Source organism: Desmodus rotundus, chromosome 12, assembly GCF_022682495.2.
Source record: "Desmodus rotundus isolate HL8 chromosome 12, HLdesRot8A.1, whole genome shotgun sequence".
Taxonomy (NCBI): Eukaryota; Metazoa; Chordata; class Mammalia; order Chiroptera; family Phyllostomidae; genus Desmodus; species Desmodus rotundus.
This window is the reverse complement of record NC_071398.1, coordinates 88,191,606-88,217,972: the sequence shown is the minus strand read 5'-3', so window position 1 is coordinate 88,217,972 and position 26,367 is coordinate 88,191,606. Positions and strand designations below refer to the sequence as shown.

At 38.8% G+C, this 26,367-nt stretch overlaps 1 protein-coding gene across 1 annotated transcript in view; it reads left to right on the top strand.

Moving 5' to 3' along the window:
* HMCN1 (hemicentin 1) overlaps positions 1–26,367 on the top strand; it is a 378,057-nt gene that overhangs the window by 264,363 nt on the left and 87,327 nt on the right. The window contains exons 47-57 of the mRNA XM_024552545.3: positions 646–759; positions 1,303–1,389; positions 4,586–4,777; positions 7,032–7,205; positions 8,442–8,555; positions 9,362–9,507; positions 14,087–14,237; positions 15,590–15,784; positions 17,226–17,339; positions 21,519–21,706; positions 23,224–23,320. Of these exons, the coding sequence (XP_024408313.2) occupies positions 646–759; positions 1,303–1,389; positions 4,586–4,777; positions 7,032–7,205; positions 8,442–8,555; positions 9,362–9,507; positions 14,087–14,237; positions 15,590–15,784; positions 17,226–17,339; positions 21,519–21,706; positions 23,224–23,320 (1,572 nt within the window). The remainder of the gene's footprint in view (positions 1–645; positions 760–1,302; positions 1,390–4,585; positions 4,778–7,031; positions 7,206–8,441; positions 8,556–9,361; positions 9,508–14,086; positions 14,238–15,589; positions 15,785–17,225; positions 17,340–21,518; positions 21,707–23,223; positions 23,321–26,367) is intronic.

The following is a 26,367-nucleotide window of genomic DNA, read 5'->3' as shown; positions in this document are numbered from 1 at the left end:
GCTTCCCCCACCAGGTGAGTGTTCTAAGAACCCATCTGTATCAGTGGACCAGCTGGCATTGTCGTGAGAGGCTGTGTTTGGCTTCAGTGAATTTTTCTTTGAAGTCTTTCAATGCGTTTGCCCATTTCGTGATGGGTGATTTACGAGCGCATCTGAAACAAAAACTGGCAGAAGCACTAAAAGGCATCAAAATCAACGAGTTCAAAAACTGTTTCGAGTAGTGGAAAAAAGGTCTCAATAGGTGTGTGGCATCAAATGGAGAGTACTTTGAAGGTGACTGAAGTTTAAACATGTAAGAATAAATACACCATTTTTTATAAATAAATTCCGGGGATATATTTGGGTCCCCCCTCGTACTTACCTTCAGAGGTTACGTTCAAACATCATCTTTATGATACTCCATTCCTTGCTTGCTGTCACTTAACAGTGTATTTATCTTTTATCCATCAACTCAGATATTATTCTGAATTATCTATTTTGTTTGACATAGGCTTAAAATGTGATTTTTAAAAACGACATAAATCCCTTTAAAGACCTTTGAATTTTGAAGCACATTGATTAAATTTCACCCAGATTGCACATCACTTGGACAACTTATAAAGTTGCAGATTTCTTTTTGAATCATCTGGTGGTTTGCTTCTTCAGGAGGTAGGACGCTGAGGCTGATGCAGACAAAAATCGAAGACGCTGGCCAGTACACTTGTGTCGTGAGGAATGCCGCTGGGGAAGAAAGAAAGCTCTTCGTACTTTCGGTGTTAGGTATTTATCCACTTAGTAAAGATCGAATTCTCTTAAATGCCTTCTGGAACCAGAGGTAAACTTTATCTGCAGCTTGATCTCATCTTCATGTTTTCTTTGGCCCCTGGGTTATCCCTGATGACAAGAATTCAGTGTTTGAATAATTTGGAGGTAACCGGTTGGATTAAAATGGGTAAAATTTCACATTTTATTTGTTCACAAGTGTTCAACAGTATGCTACGACTCTGATAACTTGTTTCATGTGAGTGCTTCTTAGAGTGGAAAGATAAAGGTCTAGTAAATATTTTTACTCACTAACTTGTTGACATTTTTATCCAGACTTTATGATTTATATAACAGAATTCATTATATAACTGAATTCATGACATATTACTTTATAATATATCTTAATTGACCAAAATGACATTGTGACATTATTTTAGTAATCAAATAATGAGAATTTGGGGTTTTGCTTTAAAGATTGTAGCTTAATAAAAATGTACACCTAGATGCTACAAAAACAGCCCTGTGGTTAGGATTGCTGATTTTTCGGGGTTTTTTCAGTGCCGCCTCACATCGTGGATGGAAATACGCTGGAAGATGTGAAGGTGAAAGAGAAGCAGAGTGTTACGCTGACTTGTGAAGTGACAGGTAAGGGCCTCAGCGCTCGGGCAGGAGCTCTTCTCCTGCCCGCTGATCATTCATCGCTCCACCACATACCTTAGTTAGTTGAGAGAAACTCGAGCTGCTGTAACATGCATTTGAAATTGAATTCTAGCCCAGTATAGCTGGTAGAAATGTAGGAGGAAGCCTCTCAGATTCTGTGGAGACAAAAAGAAAACTCCTTCATGAAGGAAAGGGAGGGAGGGAAGACAAAGGAAAGACACACTGGCCTTTTCCTTTAATTCAGTAAATTATTAGTCCGCCACCGCCTGGCCTATTTCACTTAGCATAATGCTCTCCAGCTCCATCCATGCTGTCGCAAAGGGTAGGAGCTCCTTTCTCTCTGCCTCACAGTGTTCCATTGTATAAATGTACCATAGTTTTTTGATCCATTCAGGGACAAATACCATATAATCTCACCTTTAACTGGAACCTAATCAACAAAACAAACAAGCAAGCAAAATATAACCAGAGACATTGAAACTAAGAACAATCTGACAGTAACCAGAGGGGAGGTGGGAGGGGATAATGGGGGGAAGGGTTTTCAGGAACAACTATAAAGGACGCATGGACAAAACCAAGGGGGGTCGTGGAAGCAAGGGAGGGAAGTAGGGATGGCCAGGGGTGGGGGGTAAATGCAGAAAACTATAGTTAAAGAACAATAAAATAATTTTAAAAAATAAAACTAAAAAAATAAATTATTTTTTATTTAAAAGATTGTGCTACTCTTTGAATGTAGGGTTTCTCTGCCCCACCCCCTCTTATTTTGTTCTCTTCACTGTTGGTTGAAGGTTGTGCCTTCCTTTTCCTGTTTTCTTAAATTTCATTTCAAAAAAAAGTAAGGGTTTTGGTGGAAGGGTGACATTACTGGTAATAGGGACAACTCAAAAGTGTCACCTTTAGTTAGCATGTTTAATTTCCATGTTTTTTATTTGTGAATTTCCCAGCTTTCCTCCTGTTGTTGATTTCTAGTTTCAACCACTGTGGTCCAAAAAGATACCTGGTATGATTTCAATCATCTTAAATTTACTGAGACTTATTTTGTGGTCTAACATTAAATCCATTCTAGAAAATGCTCCATGCATCCTTGAGAAGAATATATGTTCTGAGGTTGTTGAATGGAATGTTCTGTATATGTCTGTTAGGTCTGTGGTGCTTTTCAAATCCTGTTTTGTTATTGATTCTCAGACTGGATGTCCCTCCATTGTTGAGAGTAGGGTATTAAAGTTCCCAGCTATTATTTTATTGCTGTTTATTTTTCTTTATAGTTCTGTTAGTAATTGCTTTTTATATTTAGGTGCTCTGATATTGGGTGCATAAATATTTACTGCTATACTTTCTTGATGGAGTGATCTCTTTTTCATTATATAATAACCTTCCTTGATTTTTTTAACCACTTTTAGCTTAAAGTCTATGTTGTCTGATATAAGTATAGCTACTCCTGCTTTCTTTTTATTACTACTTTCTTGAAATATCTTTATACATCTGCTCACTCTCAGTCATATGTGTCTTTAAAGCTCAAATGAGTTTCTTGTGAGCCACATATGGCTACACCTTGTTTTTTTTATCCATCCAGCCATTGTATCTTTTAATTAGAGATTTTAATCCATTTACATTTAAAGTAATTATTGGTAGGTAAGCACTTGCTATTGGCATTTTGTTCATTGTTTTCTGATTGTTTTGTAGATCCTTTGTTCTTCTTATCTTGCTCTTATTTTGTGATTTGATGACTCTGGAAAGTTCATAGATGCCTTCTCCTGCTTGATCAAGCCTCATGTTGAAGATCTCTCTTAAAATTCTTCCGTTCAGTCATTCTGTTCTTTAGCTCTAGGATTTGTCTTGTTTTGTTTTTAGATGGTTTCTATTTCTTTGTTGAACTTCTCATATTGTTCATGCATTGTTTTCCTAATTTTGTTATTGCCTGTTTTTGTGGTTCACTAAATTTCTTTAAGAGGACTATTTTGAATTTTTCGTCCGACAGTTCATTAATCTCCATTTCTTTAGGGACAGATACTGGAGCTTTATTAGTTTCCTTTAATTATATCATATTTATCTGTTTTGTTTTGCTGGTACCTGTGCATTTGAGAAGAGGTTCTCCTCTTCCAGACTTCATAGGCTTATGTCAGGAGAGAGAATCCTCCTCCAGTCAGTTCAGCTTGGGGTTCTGGACAGGTCAGCTGGTAGCATCCTTGGGCAGGTCGAGCTTTCCATCAGGGTCTCTCCTTGGGTGAGACCAGTGCCTGAACTTTGAGGTTGGGATGGGTGTTGCTGTTGGCTGGGAGCAGCTGGATAGGACTGCTGCCTGTTCCTGCAGAAATGCAGCTGTAGCACGGGCTCCTTCACTGCCTGGATTCTCTGATAAGGCTTCCTAGTTGGGCAGAACTGGGTGCCATCCTCAGCAGCTGGGCAGGCAGTTGCTTCCCTGCCTGGGCAGGGCCGTAGAACACACTCCACAGCCAGCACAGCTGAGCCTTCCAGTTTTAATATAATAACATAGTAGCCCTCTTTCCTAACAGAACTTGCTTTTATGGTTTTAAAATTAAAAATTTACTTGCGTAAATTAAAACTTAATATTTAACCTAAGTCCCATGTTAAAATAAATATAAAATATATTTCCCTGTAGGCTATAAATATTAAAGGAATGACTACTATATATCTCTATTTACCTACCAGTATATCTATGCTGGACTCCTGGAATAAACTCAGAATATCTGCTTATTAAAGTATTTATTTAAAGGTTTTTTCTTTTATATACCTATGAAAAATATAAATTCCTATTTTAAAATTTAATATGAATGCAAAGGCATTTATTAGTAATAATTTTAATAAAAATACACACTCCATCTTTCCTAAGTATATTTTACTATGAAAATATTTCATCGTAATAGTCTAAAGTATGATATAAATTTAGTTAAACACAAAAACTAATTTAGAATTATTTCACTTATAGATAAAACTAATCTACATTTGAAAATGATTTCTAATTTTGTACATTTTTTAATCATAGGACGATTATAATTATTATAAGTTAGGATGTGCTTGAAATTTAGTTTGGAATGAATGGATTCTGCATTGTTTTCAAAGTAGAATGTTTAGAAAGGCAAATGAGCGATACACTGTTTTTCAGGTATCACTTGTAGACATCCGCTGACAGCCAGCTCTCAGAAACGGCTTTTTGTTACAGGGAATCCAGTGCCAGAAATTACGTGGCTCAAAGATGGGCAGCCCCTCCAAGAAGATGACACCCACCACAGCACGTCTGGTGGCCGTTTTCTGCAAATTAGTAGTGCCCAGGTGTCGCATACTGGAAGATACACCTGCCTGGCTTCTAACGCGGCAGGTGACAAGAGCAAAAGCTTCAGTCTTAACGTGTTGGGTAGGTAGAAGCATCGCTAAGAATTTGAAGAATTAGGCATGACTGTAAGCTACATTTTCTCCTTTTCTTTTTCTGTTTACTTAATATTTCTGCCATAGAATTTCATTATCTAAGGAGGGCCAGTGCTTGTGGACGTTTGCTGGTTTTTATTAATTAATTCATACATTCATCCATTATATATTTGGAACGCACACTGTGTTCCAGGTACTGTGCTTTCTGCTAGGGACACGGCTATGAACAAAATAGATGTTAAATTAGCAGCAATAAATGCTCAGCCTGAGGTATGTGACCCATTCCTTATGGGACTCTGCCATTGCTGGGGATCGTTTGTATTGAAGTCTGCGTTTGCTACTGATGGTGAGGGAGAGCAAATGCAGAGAAGACTTCGGGGTTAAAATGGAAACTGAGACCATGGTATAAGTTTTAAATTTCACATGATTTCCTTCTGATTCAACACAAATTAGCCTGTGCACTTAAACACTAAGCCCTTTGAGAGCAATAAAAACTACACCATGAGAAATAACAGGGTGGGGGGACTAGGAATGAGGAAATAACCGTACATTCAGTTCATGCCACATCAAAATTATGTGTGTGTCTCAGGAATCACCTTAAAATAGATTCTTAATTTCTGCTCGTGTTCTGAAATTCAAAATGCATCACCATAATGTATTGCATTTGATTACTGACATCAAAATATTTTTCGTTCTACTAAAATCACCTATATCTGAGTATGCAAAATTTTGCTACCCTTTATTTATTTTTATACTTACTGGCTAGAGTAGTTTTGGAAATACGTAGTCCCACACACAAAAACCTTCCATTCAGGATATAGCCTTCAGGTGGCTTACATTCTAACTGAGTAAAAGAGATATATAAGCAAGAAAAACTAAGTCAAAATACTGGATAATATAGACTGTCAAATGGATAGTAGGTAGAGGTAATAATTACAGACAACTGGAAACTTTCCAAGGTAGATGACTTACCCTCTCCTTCCTACACAGGATTTAACCCCGGCACCTACTAGGGCACTGCGTAACAGATCCATCATGCCACTAAAAGCAGGCTTCTAGCCACACTGTGGTTGACACTGCTGTGGCAAAGACTACCCTGTTGCTAGATCCAACAAGTATTTTTCAGTCCTTCTCTTAGTGGTTTGGGCACTATTTATCATGTTCTCTTTGGCAGTGTTCTTCCTTAGCAGTCCTTGCACACCGTTGGTTGCTCCCTTTCTCTGTCCTTTATGAACTCTTACTTTATCTCTTAAACATTAAATATCCTTGCATTCTGTCTTTACCTCATTGCTCATTTTCCTCTAGATAGTTTCTTCAACTAATAAACTTAATTCCAAGGTTTAATTATCCTACTGACTGGGGACTTCTTCAATCCATACGTGCAACCCAAATCTTTCTCCCAAGGTTTGGATTTCTGTATACAATTGCTTGTTGGGCATTTCTACCTGGAATGTTTGTAGGCACTAAAAATTCAAGATATTCAGAACTGAACAAACCATCTTTTCCTCCTAAATGAGCAAATCTTTCTATATTTTCTATTTGTATTGCTTCACTGCATTTTACCTAGGTTCTCAAGCAAGAAAACTGGCAATTGTCTTAGACTTTGGTCTTTCATAACCCCCAAATTCTATCATTGAGTCCCACCAGTTGACTTCCTAAATCTTTCTTTAGTTGTTCCTTGCTGTTTATGCCTCCCTGCAAAGCTCTAGTTCAGCCCCTCGTTACCTTTAATGAAACAAATGTGCCTGTCTCTGTTACCCTTGCTTCCAACATTGACCTTCTTGCATCCATCCTTATTCCCTACTTGCCCCTCCTGGTTATCGCTCCTCTGCCCCCAGTACGTTCCTCTTCCTACTGATCTCCCTTCTTTTACCTTTTAACTGCCACTAATCCTTCCAGGCTCACTTTAAAATCTGTTTTAGGGGGCCTTCCTTGATAGAAGTCTGCACACCGCACACCCTGGATTAGATCGAATGCAATTCCTCTATAGAACCTGCACCAAAAATCCCCTATTACCCTTATCATATTGTATTGTAATTCCTTTGTAATGTCATCTTTTTCATTACCCTGTGAGCCTCTTTAACGTTCTCCTTTCTTTTGTGTAGAATAAGGACAATAATCAATTGTTTTCTGAAATTCTTAGGGCATGGAATTACACAAATAAGTACAACAGAAATTTAGAAGTGCGTGAATAGAGAAATGTCTCAATATACTTCTTTGATTAAATTTTAAATCTCTTTTAGTATCTCCTACCATTGCTGGTGTCGACGGTGATGGCAGCCCTGAAGATGTCACCGTGATCCTTAACAGCCCCACGTCTTTAGTCTGTGAAGCTTATTCATATCCACCTGCCACCATCACCTGGTTTAAGGACGGAACTCCTTTAGAGTCCAACCGGAATATTCGTATTCTTCCAGGTATAGTTCACTTCAGATGCCCGAGGTGGCTTTGTGCCAGCCACTGTTGTAAAAATGCAGAATCATAGGCATTTTTTTATAGGGGTCATTATGGTTTGGGTTGTGTTATGTTCTGTTGATATTTTGATTCATAAAATTATTTGCAGATGTACTATAATCTAAGGTACCTAAAATTATTTTTCATAAGACTGATAAAATAGCCAAATAAAAAAGGTAAATAAGTAAATACCACAATGAAATTAATTGCTAAAATATTTTATGTGGAATGCCAAAAAAGGTAGAAATTTATTCTTGTTGAATTGAACCTTGAAGGTTATTATTTAGATTGAGGTTATTTATTCCTCATTAATACCTGGCAACATATATGAAAGTGGAAAGAATTAAAAAGTATGATCACTGGCTTTAAGAAATTTACAGTCATATGTGGAAGAGAGATACAATGTGTGCATGTCAATTAACAATACGAATGCATGAGTAACCATGGGTTATCAATAGTCCTGAGCATGATTAATGGAGTAGTGACAAGTTTTATAAGAATTCAAAAGGAATGGCCACTGTGGGCTGAAGGGGTTAGGACATGCTTTGTTGCAGTGACAACTTGAACCTTGAAGAAAGTTGTAGAAATTCTGTTGGCTGGAAATGAGTTAGGAGAAATTTCCGATCCGTCGGGCTGACTACTGTGGGAAAGGTATAAAGTGGGAATGGCCTGCTCACACACAAGTAACAATAGTTAGACTCCTCACCCCTCAGTGCAGTGGAGACAGTGTGTGTATGTGTGGCATGTGTGTCTGTTCCAGAGGGGACCAAGTAGGAGACAAAGTCAAGGATGCCCGGACTAAAGAGCTTTGCCTTTATGCTTTAGTCAGTGGAGAACCACTGAAGATTTTTAAGGAGAAATGTACCATAATAAAATTGTGTTTTAGCAAGACCAGTCTCTACTGATAGGCCAGGAAGACAAGAGGAAGAAATGAACTTAAGACAGAGTCCTAATTGTGAAGAGAGTGAAGTAGGGACCTTCCCCAGAATGTGTACAGAGACGGGGGAGGGTCGGAATGAGCATGAGCTCGTCATGCGATGGCCATCTATTTCGTAGTTTGCGTTGTGTTAAATATCTATTATAGAATCGGCATACAGAAGAAGAAATAATGAATAGTAAGAATTGAAACCTTGGTAGTTTGTGCATATTCTGCTGCCCCTGTGACTTCAGAGGCTCCTTGGTGTTCCCTGGTTTTTCAGGAGGCAGGACTCTGCAGATCCTCAATGCACAGGAGGACAATGCTGGGCGGTACTCCTGTGTGGCCACGAATGAGGCGGGGGAAATGATAAAGCACTACGAAGTGAAGGTCTACAGTAAGTTCTACGGGAGACCTACGTGTCCTGTTTCCCCACTTGTCTAGCTCTTTCTCTTCTGTTTCTGGTTATTGGTCTGTAAGTATTTGCACTCATTACACAGTTAGTTGTTCATGCCGCCCCCTTCATTCAGGTGCACGTTGAATTGAGCACTGTGCCCGTGACCTCATTTTGCTTCAAGATGTAAAGAGCCCACTCCATCTACTCACTAAAATCTCATTGGAGAATTTGTCAGTGGCACTTCCTTAAGTTTTTCTATTTTTCCTTCTGAATTACCCTCTGGGCTAAGTTATAGTATTTTCATGAGCTAAACTGGTGTTTAAATATTCATACATAGGCTCCAATCAACAGTCTAGGATGAGGTCATCAGTGACCATGGACTGATCCACTGCTCAGTGGCCTAAAAATAAATAGCGGAGCTAATACTACTGATAGTACCAAAATTTTAAGATTTTGGTTTTTTAAAAAAGAGAAGAACATCTTTCTGCTTGTCTTTTGTTCTTTGAATCAGCCTCTTTAATGACCAACAAAATGCATTTGATGGATTATGCTCAGATGTGTCTGGGGACCTGGAAGAAATGAAACTACTGTTCCAGGAAGGACGTTAGCCTCATGGTCTGTGTTATAATGACTAAGGGAGAGTGGTATTTCCCTTCACATTCCGTATCTGAGCACTACCTTTTCCTAAGATGCTAACTTGGGTTCTGGATGAAAGGGGAACATAGAAACTACCTCTTGTACAGTGATCCTCAGTGGGATTTCCATGCTATTCCATGTTTAAAAGAACCATATTTGTGTTTATACAGTTCCACCCATCATCAATAGAGGGGACCTCCTGGGGCCAGGTCTCTCCCCTAAAGAAGTGAAGATCAAAGTAAACACCACCCTGACCTTGGAATGTGAAGCTTATGCAGTTCCTTCTGCCTCTCTCAGCTGGTACAAGGATGGACAGGCCAGTCACAAGATTTTTCATTTGCTGGTGATTTCTTAAAGATCGAAATGGTCAATGGAATCATAATAATAGTAAAAACAGACCTAGGTAACTCAGAGAGTCAGTGAGACCTTGTAGCTAGCACACCCTTGTGCTCCTAGAATATAACACTCCCAAAAGCACTTGAACTGTGTTCAACAACATTAGTATTATTCCATCATTGAAAAGGATCGTCTTTCTGTGCGTGAGTGGTTGTCCATGAAAATTTAGCCACCTTCCCACCGGGGAACAGTTTTCGTGTTCTTTGGTTTTGCAGAGTAAATAAAACTTTGTTGAGAGGAAACACAGAAATAGTGTTATACCAGTTCATAATGATAAGCATATCGTGGATAGTAAGGTTAATCAGAGCTTACTGTAAACACCTTTAACTCCATTTCAAAAGGTAACATTTTTAACATTCCAAGATGAAGGGAAAACGCTAAATGTAATGATTAAGTGCCCAGTGCAATTAATTGGGGGCAATGAGAAACCTAAAGGAAAAGCACATCCTTCAGTTATGTGATGTGACTTTCAGACCACACATTCTCATTTCTCATTCAACTTATTTTCTCCCTTACATGTTTTAAAGTAATATGCTGGTGTTCGGAACCAAAATAGATTCTTTTTATCTGCCATTAATACTGTGCTTAATACAGACGTAACATGGCTAAGCTGCTCTTCGTCCTGTGATACACATAATCAGCCAAGTGGCCAGTCAAATCCCATTGTCGAAGTTCAGGTCAGAGTCATGATTTAAGTAAGATGCAGGAAAATATAGCTTTATTTTTTCAGATCCCAGATGGATTTTGCAACACTGGCAACTAGAAAAAAATCATCTCCTATAAAATAAGCAAGTTTCATCTGGAAACCATTACAAAAGGAGAAATAAGGAACTCCCACCATGTTCTGTTTACAGTTTCTTTCCTGACTACACGCACACTTCATGGAACAATATTAAATCTATATGAGTCTACTTGGAAAGAAATACTCCTTTCTCCTTGAAATCTCATTTGATTTCTAATTCTATCTAAAGTCTTTTTTCATCCGTGGTAGTTACTACCCATGCATACTCACACACACACACACACATAATAAGAATTGCACTAGGATTGAGGCACTTTTTACAAATTTTATAAAGAATGGTTAATTTAGTTTCAAATCCAGACTCTGAAAATTGATCCAGTTGTGTTACTTTAAGTTGCTAAATTTTTTAGGATTTGGGATTGGTCCCCTTAAATGTGGTCCCTGTAAACAGCATTTGTACAAAAGAAAATGCTGTTTGTTTATTTTCCATATCCTTTCTGCTGTTATTTCACTCTTCAAATAAGCAACACCACTTGAACAAAACAATGTTTTTTTGAGAAAAATCACCAAAATATTACGAATGTTAGCCCCAATAAGTTTTGATACAGTCTGAGTTTTATTTATTCATGTTCTGAAGTTTTTTGTTTTGCATAGAAATTTTAAATTATGCTATTTTCATATAAGTGATGTAATGCTAATAATGATTCATTGCATCCTACATTATTTATTGAGAGTATCGTACTTTTGTGCAGACCTTGTTTTAAGTGTGGTGGGTACAGCTATGAAAGAAAAAGAGAAAGATCTCTGTTTATATGAAGTTTGGGGAAACAAAAACTAAAGAAACATAACAGTAAAACATATAATAGGCCAGATGGGGTAGTCGTTAGGGGGAAAATTCAGTCAAGAAGAAGGAAAGTGAGTAGGAGGAGTGTGATCTCCTATTCATATAGGGAAGGCCTCACTGATAGGGTGTTATTTGAGCAAAAACTCAAAGAAAGTGAAGGAAGCAAACATTAGGTAACTGAGGGAGAAATATGCTAAAGTAGAGAGAATCTCGACCCCAGAGACACGTTGGCTGGAGGGCAGTGATCCATGAGAACACGGACCATGATGTGAACTGAAGGTTCATGGAGGGCCAGAGTATATGGCCTGGTAGACCAGTTGGCCCTTATTCTGATGGGAAGCCACTGGAAAATTTTAAATACAAGAGTGATATGCTCTGACTTAAATTTTAAAAGAATCACATTGCTTCTGTATTGAGAGAACAAAGAGTGGGTTAGGTTTGAATTTATTGCAGTGGTTCAGAAGAGAATTGGTGGCTGCTTGGATGAAGGTGATAGCAGGATATGAAGGAAAAAAGACGAGTCAGAGATGAGTCCGAGATGTTACACTAGGAGAGTGAGCTTAAACAGAAGGAGAAGAGGTTTAAGCCATGGGGAACTCCTACACTTAGGGGGTGTGAGCAGAGAGTGAGCTGTCCCAAAAGATAAGGAAGCAAAAGTACATCAAAATGAAGACAAGTTAAACTGCATTAAATGGCACCAATTGGGTAAAATGAATACTGAGAATTGAGCAGTAAATTTGGCAATGTGGATGTCATTGGTGACCTGACAGAGTCATTTTGGTCCAGTAGAGATGACGAAAGTCTCATTGGAGCAGGTTCAATAAAAGATGGAGTGAAGTGGCAAAAGCACAGGTAGAAGACATCGTTAAGTCATTTGACTTTGTGGAAGTAGGCTGCAGTCTAAAGAGTTTTCTTCTGATGGGGGGAATTATACTATGTTGTATGTAGCCTGAAATAATCTGGTGGAAAAGAATAAATTTCTGGTGGTATAGGTAGTAAGGTCACAGTTGCTGGAGGGGTGTTCTTGAGTGGACCAGAGGAAGCTGGGAATGGAGAGAGACTAATATTAACCAGGGTTAGGGTTTCTCCAGGGGAGTAAAATAAAGGGAAAGGGGGCAAGGGCGTTGAAGGTTTACACAAGGAGTGGCTGCCATAATTGACATTCTCTGGGTCAGGAGGGAATAGAGATCAGGAGGGGAGTGAGAGGCAGTGTACAAGGTCAGTGGATTGTAGATCCTCCAGGGGGCCAAAAATTTATTGACGCCAGGTTGCTAGAAGTGAGTTAGATAGTTAGGAGGTAGTGGTCAGAGAGCAAGAACTTGCAGCTGAGATGATGAAGTGGTGCAGTTATTGGTAATTACAAGGTCTAGGTATGACTCACCGACTGAGTGGCTGAGAGCGCGTTGGGGATGAAAACATGCAAGAAGAAGACACAGAGTTGAATGCACACAGCATTGGATGACTGTGTGGGTATTGATTCACCAAGAATTATGAGAAGAGTATCATTAGAAGAAATGTTGATCCAGGAGCTAAAATCTTCAAGTAATAAGAGGGAACTTAGTGTAGATGAGGAATACATAGAAGATGAGAAATATCTTATAAAATAAAGGTAATGTTATCATTAAAACATCATGAAATAAATATCTCTAGGTTAAAACTTTTCATTTATGAAGTAATGGTATTTCTGAATGAACAGCAGTGATTTTTAGATTAAATGCCCTCAATCTTTCATTAAAAACACTAGCATTTTTTGCCAATTGTTAAGAGAGAGGTATTTATCTATACAAATGAGCTGCTGATTTGTAAGTAAAAATGTTTATCCTTGTTTTTTAATTAAATTTATTGGGGTGATATTTGTTTAATAAAGTTATATAGATTTCAAGTGAAAAGAAAGATTAGCATTTTTGACCAATTAGAATAAAAGATATGCTTTTTAATACATTGTAGGGTCAAATGAAAATATTTTTCCTAATTGACTATGATACCTAAGAACATTTTTATCATAAAAATATATAAATGTACCACCCAGAAAAACCTGGCACATGTGTAAACTATATGAACTATAATTTTTATTTTTTCCTTTTCTTGCAATTTACTGAGTTTGTCTGAGCCAAACTGTTGTCATATGCCTGGGAACAAGACTTCAAATGCTGTAAAGAATAGCAGTTTGTTTGTTTTTTTAAATTTTTACTGTTATTCAATTACAGTTGTATGCCTTTTCTCCCATCCCTCCACCCCAAGAACAGCAGTTTTGCAGCGTATTTTATAGGTTATAATCAAAGAGGAAAATGAAAAGTTGCATGGAATCCATTAGATGGTAAAAGAAAGCATAGTAGATAAATCTCTAGAATTAGATAAAAATCTAACTGGAGATACACATACTTTGTTACATTGGTGAGTACAGAATAATTAACATTTACAGGGCACAGAGAGGGCATGCAGGGGGCCAAGTAAAATGAAGGGTTTTGGGGTTTCATATGCTGGTTCCAGAGTCTGTGCCTTCGAACGGTCTAGCAAAGAAGATCACTCTTATGTGTCAAAGTTATGCCATGTAAAATGCACAAACACAGGGATCGGGGCTCACTTATGGTAAAGACTGACCTTCGCTAAGGAAGGCATAGATCTAGGACGTGACGACCTGCCCTCACCTGCCTAGTTAGAAGTTTCTGATCAGAATATTTTGTGAGGATACTTTTTTCACTCAGCTTATCAGGCCTGCTGTACGAACTACAATGTTCAATAAATAAAAATGTGGTTATTCAAAAACAGTACAGTAAATTGATAAAATTGTCTTGAGTATTTCACATACAATTTAATTTTATTTATTAATGAGTCATAAAAATTGTCAACTGCATGGTCTCAGAGGATTTATTAGCATACTTAATGTTAACATTAATTATAATTGAATCACAGCCCCTTAAATCAGACGATCACGTTAATATTGCTACCACTGGACACACACTTCAAATAAAGGAAGCTCAGATATCGGACACGGGACGGTATACTTGTGTGGCATCTAATATTGCAGGTGAAGATGAGCTGGATTTTGATGTGAATATACAAGGTAATACTAACATGCTTATTGTATATCATTTAATTTATATGATAGGTTGAAGCAATGAAGAAGATTTGACTTGGTTTATTTTAAATAGTTTTTTTTTCTGTTGACAATAATCTAAATGCATTATTGAAAAATTAGACTGAAAAAATTAATAAAGAAGAAAATAATCTCATTGTTCAGTATTGTTCTTTCTGTGTGCATCCTTTTGATATTTTTCCTTCTCACTTATTTTGTAAATGTATACTGCATTTACAAATTAGGATCACATGATACAAATTGCCTTGTTACATTAGCTTCCTCCCAATGCTATATAACATGAAGCTTTTTTTTTTTAAGGCACTTCTATGGAAGGATAAAGATAAAGTACAGAATTTAAAGTAGACTTGGAAGAGAATGATGATTTTAAGCTTCTAAAAACTTTGTGACTAAAAAAATGAAAAAGAAATTTATGACTTGGGTACATTACCTAAATATTTTAAACTCCAGTGTTCTGGCTTTTAAAATTAATCTTTTGAAGAATTGGGGTGACTATTAAGATATAATATGTGAAACTCAGAAAAGTGCCTAAGAAATACCTGCGATTATTTTTGATAGTTGCTCTCAACATAATTTTTAATAACTTTCCCTGTTTATCACCTGAGTGTCCAAATATTTACTTAACCTGTTTCCTCTTGCGGAAGGTCTGGATTGTCTCCAGGTTTTCACTACTCACATGTAATGCTTCCCTGGACACTTTTTACATAAAACTTATGTCCAGCTTCGATTTTTTTCATAAGTTACTAATAGTGAATGTTTTAGGTCAAGTGTTGTGCACATTTTTAATGTATTTGATGTACAGTCAGATTGCCTTCCGGAAAGTTTATACTTGTCCCCCAGGAAAGTTTGAGAATATTCTTTTAGTTAATGGACTTGTTCATCTTGATGTCATAACTTCTTTAGCTTTCTCAGTAAGACAAATGACTGAAAAATGCTCTCAGCCACGCCATTATTTTTTAATGGCTCCTCAAAATATGTTTTTCCTGCCGTGATTGCATTCCTTAGCCGTGCTTATTGTAGTAGGTCCTTTCTGAGAGCAGGCAGTTCCAGCAGGGGAGAGCAGGGGGTGGGCGGAGCACTCTGAGCCTTACAGCTCTTGTCCTCCCCAGGAGACAGCTCCAACTCCTGCCTGTTACTGTCTCCTACTTTTCTGGCTAATGGCTAGAATTGGTAGATGGATAGATACTTGAAAACATCTTCACATTGTCTAATGTATTACATTGACATATCACTCTTGTGAAAATACAGCCACGATCTTTGTTTAATGGATCAACACTGGCGATCCTATGGGTCCGAACTCCCATGTCTTTCCTCCCTAGTTCCTCCCAGTTTTCAGAAACTCTGGGAAATAGGAAACATGCTGGATACGGGCAGGAGTGGGGAGGCCAAGGACGTGATCATCAACAACCCCATCTCTCTTCACTGTGAGACCAGCGCCGCTCCTCCTCCGACACTGACGTGGTACAAAGACGGCCGGCCTCTGACCTCCAGCGACAGAGTGCTGATTTTGCCAGGTGGGGGATTGCTCTGAAGAGGGGGAACCTAAAGCTCTGCCAAACGTGTTTCTTCTCATTTATCAAGGCCAGACCGGTGATCGCCTTTCTGGCCATGTGATTGAACTGCCACAGGCTGCCAAATGTCACCGGTATCCCTGGAGCTTCAAGCTAGGAGAGTCTAGGTTGAGAACTTGGCATAAGCAAGAACACACCTTAGTTAATTCCCATCAACCTAAAGTTCTTTGGCTTCCCTGTACCTCCATTTTTCTAATAATATGATGAAATAACCACTTTGGTTTCTCTACATTATTAATAATAAATTCTAAAATATATTTGCAAATAGTTATACTCTGTTTATCATAAATCAGTAGTAAAGGTTATTAGTTTCAAATATTTCAGTTATTACATGGCAATTGATGGAAAAGAAGATGTCTAAATTGTTGTGGAATAATATTTTCAAGGCTTCTATTCACTTTTAGCGAACATTCAAATAGGCTTGTCAACATGGATCAAATTGTATACTTAAGGTTAGTGCACTCTACTATGTGTAAATTTCATCCTAAATAAAAGAATGTCTTGAAAAAAAATGGAGACTAAATAAAAATGACAACTAAATGTAATATGTGATCCTAAGTTGGATCTGGCCTTGGGAACAAATAGCTATAAAAGGCAATATTATAATAGTGACATGTGAATATGGACTATGAATTCAGTAGTAATTTTGTATTAATTTTGATCATTATACTATAGTTACATAAGGGAAAAATCTTTATGAAATATAGATCTATAAATATTTAGGGGTAGAACACACCATGTCTCCCACTTACTCTCAAAAGGTTCAAAAAGATCATACATATATATGTTATATATATATAACATATATATGGGATAGATTATATACATATATGACAGATAAAACAAATTAAATAAAATATAAATATAGGTAAAAATGATATACAATTATTACAGCTTTTCTCTCTGTTTGAAATCATAGCAGCATGAAAAATTAACACAGAGATCTTCTTTCAGGTTGTCTGTGTAATGGTGTGCCTTTGTACATACACCTTTATGCCTTTCACATCCTTGGCTATTACTTTTCTCACACCACTACTTGTATGCGACAGTGTAAATGTCTTTATATTTGTTCAAACTATAAAACCAAGAAGTTACTACATAGTAACATTTCACATGGAACACGATGAGGGGCACAGGGCAACATTCCTGCCTGAAGGAAAATCTACACGAGCTGTTCATTTCTCAGATCTGGCTCCTATACTGGATCACTGTTCCATAATGCAGTGTTTTTTTATAAAAGTGATATGTGAGAATAAAACTAAACCAGTGGAACCGTGAAAGAAAATTTCAGGGAGTCATTAGACCTGAAAAAATTGAACCTCTGTTTACAACTAGTGTTCACCCTGAGATGTACAGAAGTCAGCATCTGAGGGTGTATTTTCAGGTGGGAGAGTGCTGCAGATTCCCCGGGCGAAAGTGGAGGACGCTGGGAGATACACATGCGTGGCTGTGAATGAGGCTGGAGAAGATTCCCTGCAGTATGACGTCCGTGTACTCTGTGAGTTTGTCTTATTTTGTTTATTGTGCATTCTTTCAAAAGTTCTCACTCAAAAATACTTTGAGGAACTAATGTATGCAAGATGTCACACTAAGCATCTTAAAGACTATAAAAGGCAATCAGAGATTGATAGTTCTCCCAGGAGTTTATTGTTTTATGCAAATTGAGAGTAAATTATTTAGGACTCTTGAAATATCAAATAAACTGGCTTAGAGAGAGAGAGAGAGAGAGAGAGAAAGAGAATCATTGCCTCATGAACCTGAAAAGTCCCAGGGTAGGGCTGGTTGCAGTCTGGCTTCCTTGGCTCAGAAGAGTTCACCAGACTTTATCTGTCTCTTGGCTTTGTTTCTCTCTATTAGAGTCACTCCAAGGTGGGGACCCCTTTGCCTGGCAAGGGGGACCCCTGAAACTCTAGTCTTACAACTTCCTGGTTTCATAGACACGTGAAAGCTTTCCTTGCCAAGTATTTACAACTAAAGTCCTAGAATTGAATTTCCGTGGCTTTAATTGGCCAAGCATGAATCACATACCTATCCCTGAACCGATGTCAGAAGCCAACAAGCCTAACTGATAACGCCTAGTTCGTGTGCCCACCCTTGGGCCAAAGTCCTTGTCATCTGAATGCATGGACTGAGAGTGGAAGGAGCATCATACCCGCAGGGACAAGACAGGTAATGTCACTAGGAGCAGGAACACATAACTCCCCCCATGAGAAGAGGGCCAGCTAGAGAGGTGGCAGAGGGAATGTACAGGAAGCAGTCAGTATGAAAGATTTTATTATAGGGGAAGAGATTAAGGGAGAGGATGTATCAGGCACTCATCTCAGAATATAAGCTAACACTGAAATTTTTATCCTGGTTGATTAAGAAAAGGCTAGCAAGACTAACAAAGATAGAAGATCTAGGGAAACAACCTGGTTTGGGAAGAAGGAGGTGAATTTTGTTTCAGATGTGTTGAATTAGGCGTGCTTCCAAAGTACTTAGGTAAAATACGGAATGGGCCTTTGGAGATGGGGAAAACAGCACAGGAGAGAGAGCTGAGCTGAGGGTGGAGTCCAGAGTGATTCACAAACAGGCGATATTCAAAGGCAGATTTCCAACAGGGTTATGGAGACCGTAGGAGACGGTCAGAAGAAGACTATTGCGAAATCACTTATAAGCAGAGACAGTAAAAGAATAACAGAGCTAGAGGGGACACAATCTGAGGAATTAATGAAAAGCAATAAACTACCATGTCTTAGAACCAAAGGCATAGAAAAGGTTATCAAGAAGTGGATTTAATATCGAATGCTAAAACAAGTATAAAAAAATGAAAATGGGGAAAAAGGCCATTGGTTTTGAAACTAAGAACTCATTGGTGAAATTCAAATAATCAATTTAGATAGTATGGTGTGATACAGAGTCACAGAACAAACAGATAAATATTAAGTAATCAGACAGAAAAGGAGGGAAGATGTGGAATAAAGTTTTAGGATAAACCGCTTGTTTGAAAAAACTTGTTTAAGAGAGCTTTGAAATTGCTTATGGACCAAAGAAAGTGATCCAACAGAAAGGGACAAATTGAAATTCCAACTGTGTGTGTGTGTGTGTGTGTGTGTGTGTGTGTGTGTGTGTGTGTGAAGCAGAGATTGGTGGAGCAAGGTCATAGAACAGGTGAAAAATGCAATCAAAGGACTGAGAAGGTTAATAAGACTTTCCTAGTAATGAATTAGTGTTCATTGGATAGAAGGAATGCATCTCTAATCTGCTTAGTCATTCTCTTCAACATGAGAACCAGAGGCACAGAGGTGGGGGTGGCATTTGCAGCTGTAGGAAATGGAAAATATTAGTGTGCCACTGGGTGGGATGAGACAATCAGGCGTTGAAGTGGGAGATGGTGGGTGCAATCATGGATTTCTGCAGGCTCCCTCAGTCACATGGGGGGAAAAGTAGAAAAGATAGATGATGTGACCTAAAGGGGTTGGGAAAGTCTGCGGGGGCGAGCTCAGGGTAACAGGGTGCACTTTGTGGAAGCACTGGAGGGTGAGAGCATAGTGTGCAGTGAGGCAGACCCTCTCGGAAACCCACCCAGAGATGGGGGCAGGGCAAGAGAACGAATAGCTTAGAGGGAGGCGGGCAGACTACGTGTAAGGAAGGAGAAGCAGGATTAGAGTGTTCGGTATGAGCAAAGAGCAGCTTAGGAAGGAAGACCAAAGATGGAAGAGAAAAAACATGAGTTCAAAATTCACTTATTTGACAAATATCCATTGATTGCTCACGATGTGCCAGGCACTGTACCAGACACTGAGACTGCAGTGATGGGAACAGTAGACATCAGTCCTTCATCGGGGAGCTTACACTGCCCACAGAGGAAAGAGGTGTTGTTGTTAAATCGTCCAGGATAGGACTGTCCAAGGCTGACTGAAGTGGCTTAGAGATGAAGCTGATTAGGATGAGATGGGCCATCAACACAGATTTTAAAGTCTACAGGATAGAGATAAGAAAAATAGAAAATACCGTTAACACCACTGCTAACATCAATAACCCTGAAGGAGTATCCTAGACCGCCTGGCTTAATTTGACCTAAATTTGGAATGAGTTGAGTTTAGGACAGGGTCAGATCTGATACAGAAGGAAGAGTGTGGTTTGGGAAGGACTGGGATTCCCTCACATTGGGATGGGATTTAGGAATTGGGTAATCCACTGTGGAGGTCAGTGCCTTCAGGCTGTTACTCTTAATTAGGAGGAAGTTGGGAAACAGGTTGGAGATGAATTGAGAGAGCTGGGAACAAAGCAAGGAAAATGAGCAGGCCCTAAAATTCTGTCTCAGTCAGAGTTGTTTCCCAGTTTGAAGCTCGCCCCCAGGTGCCACTGAGATCAATTCTGAGTGGCCTGCGCCAGGACCTAGCGAGGCAGGTGAGGGGCAAAGAGGCTGGTGAAGACCTCTAAAGCTCAGACTGTACCTCTGGCGCCTCCCAATGGTTCAAAACATTGAATCTTGAATACTTTGAAGATTTCATGTGATCACTTTTCATGATGTGGGGCTAGTGATAGCAGCATTTAATCTGAAATTCAAGTTTATCATTTACTAATCTGCGGTTGACGTTATACATTTCATGTTACCTAAAGTATAACTAAGTCGCATAACTTTGAACGTGAAAGTGTGCATTTAAAATAACACTGAAATTCTACTCTCTGCTGGTGGCACTGATCATTTTCTTTACAGACTTTCCATGTATTTTTTTTTTTGGAGGCCCAAATACCAGAAGCTTGCATCTACATTAAACATACCATCTTTACGGATTGCTAAATAATGCGGTACATTTTAAGAGAGTGAGACATAAAATAACTAAGCTTGCAAAAGCAGACAAAAAGGTTATTCACTTTGAAAATAAATTTCTACATTCACAAGCGACCGACACATGCCTTCCTAATTTGCCTGATATTTCCAGTTGTAAAAATTCTGTGGGCAATGTGATTTTTCATAACTGGTCTAATATAAAGTAGGCATGAGCCTGGATTCTACAGTATTATTGTAAATGAGAACAAATAGATGTAGGGAGATTTAGAGTGTGAATTCTCAGACTTCAGCATACATAAGGATTGCCGGGAGATTTTGTTAAATCACAAAGTTCTTGGCCCCTCTTAGAGATGCTGACGGAGAAGCTAAGGTGGCCCTCAAAATTTGCGTTCCTAACCTGGCTCCCAGGTGATGCTGATATCCCAGAGACTGAGGCTGGGGAAACACACATCGGGGAGCCCAGACCAGCCTTGCAAATGAGACCAGACCTGTACGTTTCAAATGCACTTTAAAGATGTAGTTGATCTGTTTTGTCTGGATGACCAAATAAACTTAATAGATGCACGTAGATGTTTGAAACCCGGAGGGCACAATGGCAGGGGCTGAGAGAGAAAGCAAGACCAGATACCCGGGGGGAAGAATTAGGGGTGACCTAAGTGGGAATGAAACTGTAGGAGGGGTTAGTCCAAGGTAGGTGAAGGGAGGGGAAGAGAGTAAGTCCAAATTTACATAATTTTTATCACCCCTGATTCATTAGTGTAAACTGTTACTGCAGGATCATGTTTTATTATAAGTTTGCTCCTCTATTATCCCATAGTTTTTTAAATTGTCAGAAAACTCAAATAACTTAGAAAAGACCATATAGCCTGTTATCATCTCTTTGCTGCCATCACTTAATAGTGCCGCCGGTTATCAAGGGAGCGAAGAGCGACCTCCCCGAGGAGGTCACCGCGCTGGTGAGCAAGAGCGTGCTGATGGAGTGTCTGTCCAGCGGCAGCCCTGTCCCGCGGAGTTCCTGGCAGAGAGATGGGCAGCCCCTGCTAGAAGATGAACATCATAAGCTTTTATCCAATGGAAGGATTCTGCAGGTAGAAGTGAAAATATGATTTTAAAATAGCTGTGAAACCTTGTATTTTTCTAATTGTCTTTATGACTTTGAAAAATAATTTTTATTGTTTAGAAATATATTTGTAAAAACAAGTAAACATAAAAAGGATATAAAATGAAATTCTTTTTGCTCATCTTATTCCCACTATGAGAAGTGATCATTCTTAGCAGTTTTGTGTGAATTCTTCTAGAATTTATCTGTACATTCAACACACACGCACACTGAGTTTAATACAATATGGCCTTTGTGATGAAAACCACATATGAGCACATTACTACAACCCTTCCTATTGCATAGTTCTGATGGTCGGATTTTAGGTGGTATGAAATTCCCTGTAGATTAAAATTCACTCTTTATTGGCAAAGAGTTTATAATAATATAATAGAAACCACATTAATATCCTGAATTGCTGCTCACTAATGGGCATGCCTGTGTTGTTCTTTCAAGAGTCCTAAAAGAAAGTTAGGCACTTGTAGAAATAACACCGATTGTTTTGTTAGATTACAACTTATTTATTAAATAACTTCTTGAACACATAAATGATGTTCTATAGGCTTAAGAACCTAAGCATAACTATCAGTGTTCCTAACACAGGGCATATCCCATGGAGTTCATTTTTTTAAAAAGTAATAATGAGTCTGGTTCACTGCCTGTAGGTAATTTTGAGTTCTTAAAGAATCTTCTAAACATCCTGACTATTTCTATTTGGTGATCATACAACCTCTACCAAAATACTTAAATGTTTCTGTGTCTAGGGCCAAAGGATATGTAGATGGATACAACTTTGTGCTTGATAAAATAAACTGCACCTGCTACTTTAGCTAACTATTGCTATGCAAAACAAACTACTCCAAAACAATGTCTTAAAACAGGAAGCGTTTCCCTAGCTCACGAGTGTTCTGGCTGGCCAGGGGTTCTTTGGGTCTCAGCCAGGCTTGCCCAGCTGTGGATGGGACATGTGGTCTACTGATCCGGGCTGGGCTCTAGCACAGATCCGGGGCCTCGGTCGCCAAAATGGCCCCACACCCTGGAGCAGGCCAGCCCTGGCTTTCTTACAGGGTGGTGGCGGGGCTCCAAAGGAGTGAACAAAAGGGGCAACGCCCTTTCAGACCTAGGTTTGGAACGGCACGCTGTCACTTCCTCACAGTCCATGCGTTAAGGCCAGACACACATCCACGTCTTTACCTCGTGATGGGAGGAGCTTCAAAGTCGAATTGCCCAGGGTCTAGTAGAGAAGCGGGAGAATAATCTGGGGTACTTTTGTACTTGGTACACAAGGATGTATAAAATAGATCAGCCTTTTTTGACTGGAAATGTTTATAAATAAACATTTACTGGATTGGTCTGATAATAAAAGCCAGCACTAATGCTATTCTGTATAAACTTTTTTATGTTCATTTAGTATTAACTCGAAAGGGCGTGTATTATGTATTCTCAAAATCATGATACGTGGCTTCATAAAAAAATTCAGTTGGAATTTTTATGTTTTTCCCTCAGATTCTAAATGCTCAAATAACAGATATCGGCAGGTATGTGTGCATTGCCGAGAACACAGCTGGAAGTGCCAAAAAATATTTTAACCTCAATGTTCACGGTAAGAGCTCCGTTCCGCAAACATCTGTTAGAGCATGCTTGTTTTATATTATGGAGGCTTTTCTGGTATTTCTTTAAACTGGAAACAATGTGTGGGACCTGCATTCATACAGTCTCCTCCCTTTCTCCCCAGCGCAGCTAGTAGGATTTATAAAGTACAACGTACAAATCTAGCAGGCCTGATTTTACATTATTTCAGTCCCTCAGGAGAAAGTAGTGATTCCTACATATTTGAAAGTAAAAAAAAAAAAATCAAAATTTGAAATCCCAAAGATCACACGTTTTTATGAAGTTAGAACTAAATATAGATCTTTTACTCATAAAAATGTATTCACTAGTCCTGATTGAAACCAGTTTCTGTCATCAAATGTGGAATTCACGTGGAGCTACAGCGTCTAGTACCTAATATACTCTGGAAAAGAAGAAGTCTTTTTGAGGAGTAAAATAATTCCAAAAGCCACCAGCACACCTAATTCATTCATCACACTCAGTTTTCAGTATACACTAGTCGCTCCATAAATACTATTTTTCCCCTAAAAAAGCAGTTGTCTTCCACAAAAGAGTAGTTTTGTTTTTGGGACATGCAGCTGCTTTCAGAATATTAAATTAGAAATGGTGAACAATCATCATAAAAAATTTCCTTTACATGTGTGATACATATATAAAATTCTAGCTTATTTTGGAAATAGCTGAAATTTGAAATTTCCTGAGAAATTTCTCCCCTGAAAGGACTTTGATATAGCATTATACATACTCGTAGATACTATTTTCTGGGATATGTAGGGAATATTGATGTCTAACAACGTTTGGGGTTTGTGTAACAGATATTTGAAACACTTTCATCTTTGAATTTCCACTATTTAGCACACAGTAGGTGCTTCATAAGTATTTTCAAATTTCTTCTAAAGAATAAATCTGATCACAAATAAAAAGTCATGCGTTATGAATTCCCCGGAAGAATGAATGAATTAGACAAACATAACCATTGTGAAATCACATATTTTAATCGGTAAAGACCAATAGAATAAATGTTAAAAACGTTCATCATTTCTTCTGGTGCGCCATGGTGGAATTCATTTTCCCTCCTCTATGTGACCAAAGCATCTTATAAATACCCATTACCCCAATTAAAGCAGTTTCCTGTGTTGCCTAGTGTTATCTTTACTGTCCGTATCCTCACCTCTAACCCGTGACTTGATTGTAAAGTCTGTAGGCCAATGGTCATTCCTTAGGGATGTTGGTCTCCCTAAACTTAGAATGGTGCAATAGTTATGATAGTTGACAAATAAATATTTGTTGTTCCTTTCTTCTATTTTGTTTACAACGGTTGCCTCCTCTTCATGCACAGCAGAAACACCTGAAAGGGGAGAGTTCTGTGACTTGAGAGGCAGCAGCCTCCGGTGTTTACCATTCAGGACTGGCGTTCAGGAGGGTATTTCCTCTCTCACCAGTCACGAATCCATACTTAAATACTGCAAAATTCATTTGGGGGAGGGATGATGTAAATTATTTTCATTTCAAACCACACCATTTGTTACCTCCCACTCCTACAACACTTGCTTTCTTTGGTCTCTAACCTGCAAACGGACAACCTGCCAGTTTTCAACCCTGTGTCTTCGCTGTTACCACCCGGTGTAACTTCCATGGAACAGCATTTCCATGATTTCTCATGGCCCGTGTCTCTCAGTGCCCATGTGCAGTGAGAGCTCAGCCCTGCACATAATAATAGCACAACATATTGGCTCCTTGATACCTTCTAGGTGCTCGGCCAAGTGTTTTGTGTATTTCAGACACTGAACTGTCTCAATAGCCCCAGCTGGTTGGTACCATTTAATGATGGAAAAGCTGAGGCTCAGTGAGATTAAGTAACACATGCAGTTAGCTTGCAAATGCACGACCTGGATTCTAACGCAGACAGTCTGATTCCAGAGATTTTATACTGAGCTGCCTTTCTGTATTACCTCTCACTGAATTCCACATCTGCACTATATCTACACCAGCCGGGACTGGAGGAACTCTTAGCATCAGGGACATTGATTCATTGTAAATTCATAGGTACCAACTTGAATTGGAAACTCCGTGCTGCCTGGGGGATCTCTCCCGTGTTTTTAGTCCAAAAAAATTAAATGGAAACTTCAAGAAGTAAACAGTTCATGTGTTTTAAATTACGCTGCATTCTGAGTGAGCAGCTTGAGGAAATCTCGTGCCGGTCTCTTGCCATGGTCCTGCTCTGTCCTGCCCAGGATGCTGGTCATCCCTCTGTCCAGTGCAGCCACACCGTGGTTGCTACCCACTCTTTAGTCACTTAGTAGCTGTCCCGGTTATTAGACCAGCTGCCACAGTGTTTCGGTGCTTGTGTTCAAGTATCTCTAATTTTCCTCACTCATGTCCGCAAAGTGCAAGAGTAGTGATACTAGCAAGTCAGATATGCCAAAGAGAAGCCTTAAGTGGTTCCTTTAAGTGAAAAGGTTTAAAAAATAGTATATACTGGGTTCAATACTATCCTGGATTTCAGGCATCCACTCGGAGTCTTGGAACATATCCCCTGCGGATAAGAGGGACTACAATATGTTGTGCCTTCTTCCTGGAAGACACACCCATTTCCTCTCTTCCACTTAGTTTATTCCTGGTCATATTTCACTTGTCTCCCTAAATGTCACTTCCTTCTCCTGATCCCCAAACTAGGTTCATTCCCTACTGTCACCCTACACTACGGATTGATACTCCTCATACTTGTTATTACTAAGCAGTATACAACTGGCTAAGAATAGGGTTCTATACAGTTCTAGAGCCAGACTGCATAGCTTCCAAACCAGTAATTAGTTGTGAAATCTTGGGCAAGATGCTAACCTGTCTATATCTCCCTCATCTGTAATATGAGGATAAGTACTATATCTAGCATATAAGGTTATATGAGCACTCAATGTATTATTAATCTTATTCTTTTTTACTCCACTTTTGCTTTTTATTGGGGGGAGGGTTGAACAAACCATAGTATTGTTTATTTCTTATTTTCTATTTGTTTTGAACAAACCATAGCATTATTTC